The sequence below is a fragment of the Lissotriton helveticus genome, chromosome 12 (genome assembly GCF_964261635.1).
Source record: "Lissotriton helveticus chromosome 12, aLisHel1.1, whole genome shotgun sequence".
Lineage (NCBI taxonomy): Eukaryota > Metazoa > Chordata > Amphibia > Caudata > Salamandridae > Lissotriton > Lissotriton helveticus.
Genome location: NC_136073.1, coordinates 825471733 through 825483501, shown reverse-complemented (window position 1 = coordinate 825483501; position 11769 = coordinate 825471733). Strand labels below are relative to the sequence as shown.

Genomic DNA, 11769 nt, shown 5'->3' with positions numbered 1-11769 from the left:
GCTAATGACCTCCAAAGTGTCATGGAAACCCTAGCACAGTGGTCTTCAAACTTTTTAATGCCCCCCCGCCCCAACTGGGAAAGAAGAAAAAAAAGAAAAAATAATAAATCGGGCCCCCCTCAGAATTATTCGCAATTATTTTTTATTAAACTGGCAATGTTTAAGTAGGTCTATACATATTTAAACACTGCAGTTACGTTCTATTGTAAAAACAAAGCACTATTATCAGTACAATGCTTCTTTTGGCCAGAGCCTTGCACCCCCCCCCGCTCTGAATAACTTGAGGCCTGCCCTAGGGAGGCCCGACCCCCAGTTTGAAGACACATGCCCTAGAATATTGTGGGTTTCCTGCTCACATTGGGTGCATTGCATAGTTGGTGTCCATTCCGGAGTGTGAAAACTCCCCGGGACAAGGGGTAGCAGACTCAGAATTTTTTTGTTTTTTTATTTGGTTGTGGAGGGCGTGTTGAGGTGCCTCAAACTGTGCTTGGCCAAAACTCCCTTCCCCCAATTGCCCGCCTCCTCATCACATAGTGAATACTTACCAGAAGTTGGTAGGCCTGTGTTTACCTAATTTTAAAGCTAAGACTTCATCTGAACCACAATCAGGCTTCACTTTATCTCTTAGCATACACTTAAAACATCAGGTTCTTCTTTTTCAATTAGGAACCATTTGAGTCAGTGTGAGTTTACTTTTATGCCTAAAGATTGGCTGTTCTGGAAAGATTTTAAGGTTGTTTACTTAATGGAATAAAGCTGTCCAATGAAACACATTCATCCTTGTTTTGACCCATTCTCTTTTCCTGCCAAAAACCTGTCCAAGAAGAAGCAAGCTAGGAGAGGAATCTTTAGAAATTAACAATATGTTAAATAAAACATTCTACAATTTCCGTGCTCTTGGAAGCAGGGATTTAATTTTTTTCCTCAAAGGAGAACAAAAGTAGCATTCTTGTGCTGAACAAGAAATGGCTCATTGACAAAAATTCTTTGGCCAAAGTACATTATGACTCATTTTTGTAGAGAAAGAGGAACTTCCCCTATTAGTTCCACCATATAATGTATAGGTAGAACAATTTCAGCTGAAATGCATTGTGAGGAAAAAAGGTAAATTGTCAGGCTACTTCTTTCAACTGGTTAAAGAAATATATCTGATAAGGTGACTGGTACAGTTACACTGTCATATTCCCCATCCAAGTTAAAAAACACACATTAAAAAAAAAATCACCCCCATGACATGGGTATCCAAATGGAAGCAGATTATTCCCACTTTGAAAAGTCTGTTTAGAACTTGCCCACAGGTCACTTGGGGCTAACATCACATCAAAAATGTGATTCTAGTCAACTTTCACTCCTGATGGAGGGTTGGGGTATTAAACTAGGGTACAATCTTTGTATAAGAACAATTTCACATTATTTTGATTTATTTGTTGGTGTTAGTTTTTCATACAGATGTTTTAAAGTGGTCTGTTAAATTCAAGACCCGCACAGCGTTGCACATTTGCATGCCTCCAGCTGTCTACATATTTTAGCAAATCAAAATTGAGCAATGGCACCCATGGTCAAAGGTGGAGTACATTCAGCTCATAGGTAAAACAATTAAACCCAAATTTGTGCTATTTGGTTTCATCACACATAATGTACTCGTGTACATATTACCCAAATGTATCAATAACACAATATTGCTTCATGAACTCGCATATTTAAATGAAGAAAATAGATACTGCGGAAGAGACTAAGGAGGTACGAGGTGTGCAATCTAAATATTGACTGCAAAACATAGGCATTGCAAAAATTAAATAAAAAGTTGTGAAAATACGTATATTCACACTTCCTGTTCAGAAACCATCAGAATGTACTTCACAGACAGACAAAAGTACATAAACACGGACGCCAAGCCATAGTTCAAGGATATAAATCGTATTTAAGCAAAGTCATACTTCAAAGTATAGTATGCATTAGTACACATAAATGGATGGATGCTAGGCATAAATTGTATAGTGTTCCATGCTCCACCTAAATAATGGCACAATATACTCCTCAGTCAAAACGTAATACTGCAGGCGGACAAAAACTGAATAAAAATGCCTTTAGTCCAAGAAAAGAGACCAGGGATCACATGTGCATCCACTGAAAATGATGTGCATTACTGAGTTGTTTGTTATATATAACTTTAATTTGGTAGAGTAGCATATTTTACCCTCCATTTTTATACACAAAACATTATGCACTGTGATTATTAAAACATTATTATTAAGTAAAATTCTTACTATCAGAAAAAAACAACAAAACCTTTTTTCTTGTGTTAATAATCATGTCTTCATTCACTTTCCACAAAAGACCAACATCTGAAGAGAGAGCAGCAATGTAATATCCGGCCGCAGATGTTTCAACACTTTGATCCGTCTAAACCCCCCAAACACGTATCAGGTCAGTGCCAACATTTCAAGCCCAAACATCATCACATTGAAAGGGAGTTTTTACAATGTACAGGATACCGATCCTAAAACGAAAGACAAAGAGGAAGGGCAGGTGAGTGAGGAGTCACTGCGTTACAGGGTGCACTTGAATGAAGCAAACACATGGTTCTAGTTGAAGTGCATGTGGAAGCGAGGAGGAGCACACACAGAGTGTACTGTACAAGAGGTCACAGGTTCTGGCAGCACTGGAGTTTGTTGGATTTTTGTCCGTCAGTTGTTGGCGGCACACTGATGTCAACCACATTGTTGCCTGGGGATTCGTCATGTGCAGATCGGTCTGCTATTTGTTTCTGCGATACTATGCGATAAATTTCTGAAACAAAAACAAATATTTGTACGTGTATATATACCATTAAAAAAAATTATACATATTTTCAGTTCTTAGTATCAACTCGGAATAAAAAAGTGAAGATTCTTCGCGGATGTTCGCATTGCGACCATGGGCCCTAAATTTCATGCACAGGTTTTACGATGAACATTAAGTTTGCCTATGTAGAAGCCAACAAACTCAGTTAATAAAACAGGTAAAAGCAGTAGAATATAGTAAAAGTCACTGATTAACAGCAGTTAAGCATAGATCAAGCTACTTCGACATTTTAATATGCGATCCTTATAATTTGGGTTTACCATAGTACGCTGTAGCAACACCTAGCAACAGATCGTACAAGTTCAGAACTAGACCACATTGGCATATGTGAAAATCAGGCAATTTATTTTACAGTTTATTTAGCTCTCCAACTCTAAATTGGTGCTTTATATTATAATAAATATAAAGGTGCTTTCTAATTCAACTACCGATACATCAAGATGAAGGAAAACAACAAATGTTGGAGTGGGATAGAAAACCCCAGGAAATATATGTTAGATAATCTTTTTAGACACAGTCAGAATAGTTGAAATATCTATTGTCGTCTGAAGAATATCACTGAGGATTGGACCCTAACTTTGCGGTCAGTGAGGTCCAAAAAGAGGTTGCCACTGCGAAGAAGAAGGAATACTTAACTAGGGATTTTAAGGGGTATCGTGTACCCTCCTCTCTATACTCTTTGAGTCAGATGTAGGAAGCCAAATAGCGATCGCAAACCCCGAAATTCGCAGAATTTCAGCATTTGCGATCGCAATTTGGCTTTCAGCAATGTAGGCAAGATTAAACCTACTTGCTAAATAAGGAATCGCAAAAATTGTGATTCCCCATTTTGCGATTGCTTTTCAGGAATCGCAAATTGCAATTCCTTAAATGCAATGTAAGTAGCACAAAAGAAAGTGCACTTTAGCCTTAAGGAATCGCTAATTACCACCAACTTCAAGTTGGTGGTAATTAGTGATTTCCCTTAAAAAAAACACTTTTTTGTAAGTGCCATGTGGCACACATTTATGCCCTTAGGACCTGTATGTGCGCCACATGTGTACACATGCACATTTCAGGGGTGCAACAGGATGTCCCTCTGGAACCCTTGCACCCGCAATTTGTGAATACCTATTGGGTACTCGCAAATTGCGGGCGCAAATCCTATTCATTCCTTTGGGCCTCTTGGCCCCTAGGAATGAATGGGATGGTATTCCTTGATTGCGAATCTCAATTTGCGATTAGCAATTAAGGAATATTAAGGAATCGCAAATATTTTTGCGATTCCTACCTACATTCAATTTTGTGAGTCCTTAAAATCGATTCGGTAAAAATCGCTATTAAGGACTCGCAAAATTGAATTAACCTACATCTGGCCCTTTATCCGTCTGATAAGATGAATAAGTTGGTACGGTAAGGTAGCACAGTCAGGGGCAGTCCAGTTCAAATTAGTGTGTCACCTCAACCTGTAGCCAGTGCGAATAGGGGAGGATGTGGTAATATTACAGAATTTACAAGTTGTAGAAATAAATCAGACACTTGCATAAATGCCTTTTCTCCCACTGCACTGATCCATCATGCACTTCAAAAGTTCAAGAACTTGTGAAAGGCAAAAATGTGGCTTCATGGATCTTGCTCAAATTTGTTTTGTGAACTTCATCTTTGACCAAGTCTTTAGTCCAAGCACAGGTTCAATATCTCTTAGTTTAGCTGTGGGGCCAATTATTCACCCTCCCTTCTTCTTCAAGGTTACTTAAAAAACTAAGCTCACCGCAATTATGACTCATGTTTTGTTGCAGTTCTCCTAATAAATCCACTATTGCAAGCATCCTTAAAAGACCCAATACGGTTTATGGACTACCCAGGTGACCGAGATCTCTACAGATTCCCATAGGCACTGATCTTCGGTGAATCTGACCTTTGTTTACTGGGCTTCAGTTATTTAAATCCCGTTGTCTGCGATTCAACACTGCAACGGGATCTTATGTCATGTGAGCATTTATACAACATTTTTTAAAATGCTGTTTTTTGGAACATTACTTACTGACTTGGATGCTAGCTTCTCTGGTTTCAGTCAACTCTAAAGAGCTCCACCTTATTTTCCATAAAAAGAAAGTGCGTAACAAATATTTTATGTTCGGAACAAAAAGCGCACTTGCCTTCTTGGGTGATAAAACGCCCCAAAATCATGTTACTTTCAATGCCTTGAAATTGTATTTGAAAAGAGACATTTACTCAACTGGTAAACATTTTTTAAATTATTCTTTCAGAGTATCATATATTCAAAACTACATACTCCTTGCACGTGCACCTTGCCATTCGCCCAGTGCACCCTCAGCAAAACAGACCTTAGCGCTGATTGGGGAATCTCTCCAGGGCTGACATCACGGACTGGAAGCACTGTGGCCACGCCCACCACCCTTAGGCCACGCCCCCTTCACTCGGTATTTAGGCGCGCTGATCTGCGAGCGCGGCTAGAGTACTGGTAAGCTCCTGAGGTGGAAAGCCGGGAGACTTTTTGTGGTGACTGTAGAGTTTTTAAGACTTTTAATCTATTGTGTGATACTGTGTTTTTTAAACTAGCTACAAGCTCACCTTGCCATTCGCCCAGTGCACCCTCAGCAAAACAGACCTTAGCGCTGATTGGGGAATCTCTCCAGGGCTGACATCACGGACTGGAAGCACTGTGGCCACGCCCACCACCCTTAGGCCACGCCCCCTCGCCCTAGAGAAATGTGCCTCCCCCGGAAGCGCAGCGGGCGCGCCTAAGGCAAGCCCGTCTGCGCCCGTCCGCGACCAGACGGGCCTAGGGCCTCGGGGCGCTGCCCTTTCCATTACTTATTCTCCTGCCTCACTTAGAGGTCTACAGTACCCCCCCTGCGCCCTTTCATCTACAACCTGGGACCACCTTGTATCTCTTGGCATTTCGGCTGACACACCTTGTCCTAAGCTCACCCAAAAATCCTTGTCGGCCCCCATCTCGTCCGAGACCCAGATTCGTATACTATATCTTAACACACGTTCCCTCCCCCAACATCATGTCGATATTTTTCTCCTGTTGACAGCTGAGAACCCTGAGGTCCTGCTGCTTACCGAGACCTGGCTGTCCGACCTCTCCCTCCCCGACATCTTGGCTGCCCTACCTCCTAACTACTATATGTTGAACGCCAACCGGCCTACAGCCCGTCGTGGCGGGGGGGTGGCGGCAATCATACGTAAAGATCTGTCACTTATTGCGTCTTCTTCGTTATGCCTCCCTGAGGTCGAGAATCTTGTCATTAACCTAGCAACGGAAGCTGGTGCCCTGACCCTTATCGTTCTATACCGCCCCCCCACCCCTATGCCCCTGTTTCCTGCTGCCCTTAGTGAACAGCTCGCCGCCCTGATGACCTCTTCCGCCCGTATCGCCATGTTTGGCGATTTCAATTACTGGTTTAACCACACTGATGCCGGCCCCCACGCCACTGAACTGTTTGAGGCACTCCTCAGCTTAAACCTGACCCAGCACGTCACTACCCCCACTCACATCGGGGGCCACATTCTGGATCATATCTGGACGCAGGGGGTTTTGCTCTCCCGTCCGAGTATTTCCCCCTGCGTCTGGTCTGACCATTCGCTGATCGAGTCCTCTATCTCTGTAAAGGGCCTGGTTAAGCCACCTCCTTTGGAGGGTGGGATCGCCCGGAAATGGAACGCGCTTGATTCCTCTGCCTTTCTCTCCTTTCTTGCGGAGACTCAGCCCCCAATTAGTAATGCCCTTAGCGTCAATACACTGGACGCCAATGTTGTCCATTGGCTTACTACTGCTAGCGACCAATTCGCCCCCCTGTCCCGTTTCCCTCGCTCACGCCATAGCAAATCCCACAAATGGTTCAACTCAACACTGAAATCTCAACACCTCGTGCTGCGCCAATTGGAGCGCAGGTGGAGGCGTACTTATTCTAGCGCAGACAGGGAGGTGTACGTGCTTGCACGTAAAGCATATAAAAAAGCCATTATTACAACTAAATCTGCTTTCTTCTCTGAGAGAATATCAACAGCCCCCAATAAATCTAAAGAGATCTTCAAGGTTCTTGGTGAATTAACATCGGACACCAGGACACTCCAGAATCTGTCTCCCTCCGCAGAGTCATGTAACGCCTTGAACACCTTCTTTATCGACAAGATCTTGGCAATTAAAAAGTCTATCCCTCTTTCCCCTTCTTCAGCTATCACTGAAGTCCCTTCCATCAACACTTTCACTTTGACTTGTTTTCCAACACTCGATCCCGATTCTTTAGCCAAGTTGGCTACCCGGGTGAAATCCGGCTCCCCTAAGGACTGTTGTCCCCCTTCTGTGCTCTGCGACATTTGCCATACTCTACCGCACTGTATTTTACCCCTACTTAACACTTCCCTTAATTCTGGCACAGTCCCTAGCTCTTTCAAGGAGGCCGTACTGGTGCCCTTGTTAAAAAAACCTGGCGCAGACCCAGCGGTCCTCGCCAACTACCGGCCCATCTCTCTCCTGCCTTACCTGTCTAAAATCTTGGAGGCACATGTGACTACCTGCCTCTCGCAATTCATCGAGGAGTCCAACTTCCTGGAAATGAACCAGGCCGGCTTCAGACCAGCCCATTCTACAGAGGCGGTGATCCTCGCCGTGTTGGACAACCTCAGACGTAATGCTGATAGAGGACGCCCTCAGGCATTGGTCCTATTGGACTTGTCGGCGGCATTCGACACGGTGGATCATAACATCTTACTCCACCGTGTCGAGGCCGCCGGAGTCCGCGGGCTCGCCCTGTCCTAAGTCCTTCTTAGAGAGCAGATCCCAGGCAGTTAGTTTGGGTCCCTTTAGCGCCACCAGTGCACAATCTCCCTGTGGGGTCCCCCAGGGTTCTTCTCTGTCCCCACTCCTTTTTAATTTGTATCTTCAGCCTCTTATTCACTCCCTGGGCAGCTGGGACGTCACCGTATTCAATTATGCTGACGACTTACAAATTATATTTCCCCTCTCTTCCCCCGATGCCGTCACCAACTTTAAGGCGGTCATGATACACATCCAGCACTGGATGAACCAAAATCAATTAAAGCGCAACCCTGGGAAAACTGAGCTCCTCCTCCCTGGGAGAAGCGCTCTCCACTGGGGCCCCCAGTATTGGCCATCTGAGCTTGGTCCGTCTCCTTCTCCAGCTGGCTGTGTAAAGAGCCTTGGTGTCATTATTGACTCTGAGCTCACTCTTAAGGCCCAGGTGAGTGCCGTAACATCTTCCTGTATGTTCCAGCTACACATGATACGGAAAGTGGCCCACCTCTTGACCCCTGAAGCTCTGCTACAAGTTCTAATAGCATTGGTGATGTCCTGCCTGGATTTTTCCAATTCCTTGTACCTCGGCCTCTCCAAATCCCTGCTGTCTAGGCTACAGATCATTCAAAACCAGGCTACCAGACTGGCATTCAAAATCCCTAGATGGCAGTCGGCCAAACCCTTATTACATCAACTTCATTGGCTCCCAGTCAGTGAAAGAATAGCCTTCAAGGTCGGCTGCCTGGTCTTTAAAGCCTTGACTGGCCCCTCTCCTGGTTTTCTGAAGTCCTTGGTCATCCCCTATTGCCCTTCCCGTACTCTGAGGTCCACTCACCTTCAGCTTCTAGTCACTTCCCGGTTTAAACTTGTCAAATTAGGTGGCCGCAGCTTTTCTCATCTAGCTCCCAAATTATGGAATTCTTTTCCACTCTCACTCAAGACCTCACATTCCCTCTTATCATTTAGGAAATCTTTAAAAACTCTGCTTTTCTCACACTCCCAATAAAACCCCTCTTGTACAGTCTCAGTGCTCTATCAGCGCCAGGAAACTCATGGTGACAGTGCGCTCAACAAATGTCCATTAACATAACATAACATACTCTATTATAAATTGATGTTATGGATTTAAAAAAAATATATCTTAATAAAGATATGATTTGACTCACAATATGCAATAAAAGCTATTTTCACTACAAACAGTCTTGTGTATCTCTAAATCCTTTGAGGAGTCCAACGCCCTCCAAGAATTCAACCATATTCTACAAGAACAAAGGTAGCTTTAGTGGCTTTCAAAAGCGAATATACCCATCACAGGAAGTTATGATTTATTAATTGTATACACCCATTGAAAACATCTTGCAAATATGCATCTGGGACAAATCATTTACCTGAAATCATTTTCCTAGCTATGTGGTCTACCTTTTCCAGGAAATTATGGACTGGCAAATAAGGTTCTCCAAGTTTGGAAGGAAGGTAGGCAAAGAATATGGTAAGCGTATGCATAACCTTTGAGGATTTGGGCACTTTTAGTCCCTGACTCCCTACAACTGCTTCCATTCACCACTCGGCACACACACTACATGCTCCACTTTTGGCTGTTAGGAAAAAAAAACATTCGGGACCTAGTGTGGATGGTGGTACACAGGGTGTCTCAAGGTGCATGGAAGGTGACACTAACACGGAGGATGCAGTAAAGATTTTATGTGACTGCATTCTTTACTAAAAGCATTTTAGCTCCCACCTGCAGCTCAGACAATGCCAAACTAGTTTTGAAGGAAGGAAAGCATGGACCAAGATTATGTGGTGCAGGGGAAGCCTGTCTCAACTGTTGATTTCTGAAACTAGGTGTTTCCACACTGAACTAGCATTCATGGAGTTTCTCGCAAGGTAGGTGGGGGGGAGGGGAGGGTGTTCTGATGTTTCTTACCCCATTGACTGACAATTTGAAAAATAAGTTAAAAAAACACAACAGTACACTCTTATGATGTACATAAACATCACAAAGCAGATCTGTGCATGCACTGGAGAAAATATCTAACATAGGGGTGCAAAGACAACCAGACAGCAGTATTGTTGAAAAAAAAAATGATGCAGTAGTGGGTATATACAAGGTTATATATAAACGAGCACCATCTGAAGTTAGTCAGCCTTTTAACTATGGATGTTGCAAAGTCTTGCGCAATGTAATCTGTGTTTCCGCCTTCACCCTTACCTCAATGCCTTAGGAAGTCTGATCTGCCACTCAACTTCCTATCAACGTCTCGTTTAATGACCTACTGTCTAAGGGGATTTGAAGCAGTTTCAATCTATTTTTAGAGTTTCTTCTAGCTCAAAATTGTGTAATTTCCAATACTTCTCTTTTCCCATAGAATTCATTGCTTTGGTTTGCTTGTAAGAAAGTGTGACTCAGTGGTATACATTTGGTTGTGGAACAGCACTCATAAGTACACTGATACCTTGACAATGGCAGACATGGAATCTGAAAATGTGGCAGCTATGTCCTCATTGGCATTGCTTCAAACAGCAAACAATAAACACTTTTGACCCAGCTCTAGATGTAGCTGTAGCGATCCATCCCCATAAGTCTACTGAAACCTTAAAATACGCACACACATATGCAATCTGAAAACTTGGCAGCTATGTCCTCAATGTCATTACAAAGCAAACACAAGGAGTAGAGTAGGGATGCCCAACCCTCCACATAAAAAGACTGTGAAACATTGGAGCTCTGTGTTTGATGCTTTTGAAGCAAGTTTTTAATTCTGCTGAGAATGGTTTATAAATCTTTGATTCAGAGACTAACATTTTTGGAAAGAAATGTTTCCCTTAAAAAAGTGAACACCAAATCAGTAACAAATCTCCTGAAAACAGATTCTTCAAACTATGCTTAGGAGAACCCAGAGAACAGGAAAGATGCCAAGTATCAAGAGAAAAGATAAACATGTGAGTTTTGGGAAAGAGTATACGAACCACTATGACAGTTAGGCATACAAGGCCACAGTTCAAGGATTCAAGCTGTGAGCTCTTATTTAGTTTAACCTACTTGCATCCAATTAAACGACCCTTAAGTACCTCAGGTTAAGAAGGGGTCAACTATGACACTGGTAGCAGACAATCAAAATACAATAACTTTTAAAGCAGAGCTTCCCATGACAAGTCCATGCAATTTATGCAGTTGATATGGCTGAAGAAGTTCCACAGTAAGGTGCTTGCTCTCCAGTTGAAAACTCTATGCAATTAAGACTTGATCGCACCTGAAGTAATTTAAAGGGATGAGATACAGTGACTCTGGGAAGATACATGATGAAGAAAGTGCAAAAGCCTGGATTTTTCATAGTCCGAAGACTGACTGACCGACATGTGACTAAAGTCATCTGCCAAAGATGAACCTCCTCCAGGGATTCCCATAAATATAAAGGCATCTGAGTTGACTGTGCAGCCAGCAGCCAGCAGCAGCACCAAGCATCAGATATCAGCCCCCCTACGCAATATATGATGGGACTAAAGTCTTATTTGTGCAGCAAGTACAAATACGAAAGATTTAGTAGTAGTACCAGTCCCACAAACTGCAACACTTGGGGTCGTGCTAAGGCACTAACTGTCACACATGTTGCAGTTCGCTTAATCATAGGGTTTGCAACAGCTAAATGGCTTTTTAGTATATATGAAACCAATTTTGTGATCAGTAAATAGTTAACAAATTGCGAAATGAGTTTACAAATGCATAACTAATCAGTATCTTGAAAGGCATCTCTTCCAAATCTCGAATCAATGGTTTGGAACTAATATTTTTTTTCGGTTGCAAACCACTGAAATGTTAGTGGCTCCTCGGGAGGTGGTAACCTACTGTAAATGTAAAAAAAAGAAAAAAGAAGAAGTTAAGTTGCAGTTGTCTGCTGGACCACTGCCAACTCACAAACTTTTTTTTTAAATAAACTTTTTCAGACAGGTAGCCCCATTTCCTTTAAGGGAAATTGACAGATTTTTAGAAAAGGTTTATTCAAATGTGATTACAGACGTGGTAGTCTTTTGACGGCAGCAGGCCACTATCCCTGTGACGGCATCCAATCAGAATAAGTTGCAATTTGTGACCAACCTTGTTAATTTTCAAAAGACTGCGACCAACTTAAAAAGGTAATTTTGCAAAGCGAATTAGC

At 42.7% G+C, this 11769-nt stretch overlaps 1 protein-coding gene across 1 annotated transcript in view; it reads right to left on the bottom strand.

Annotated features, from left to right (window-relative positions):
* Positions 1 to 1896: 1896 nt before the first annotated feature.
* The window catches only part of RAB11B (RAB11B, member RAS oncogene family), a 41355-nt gene continuing 31482 nt past the window's right edge, over positions 1897 to 11769 (bottom strand). Inside the window, exon 5 of the mRNA XM_078670292.1 lies at positions 1897 to 2790. Coding sequence (XP_078526418.1) covers positions 2645 to 2790 — 146 coding nt within the window. The 3' untranslated portion in view covers positions 1897 to 2644. The remainder of the gene's footprint in view (positions 2791 to 11769) is intronic.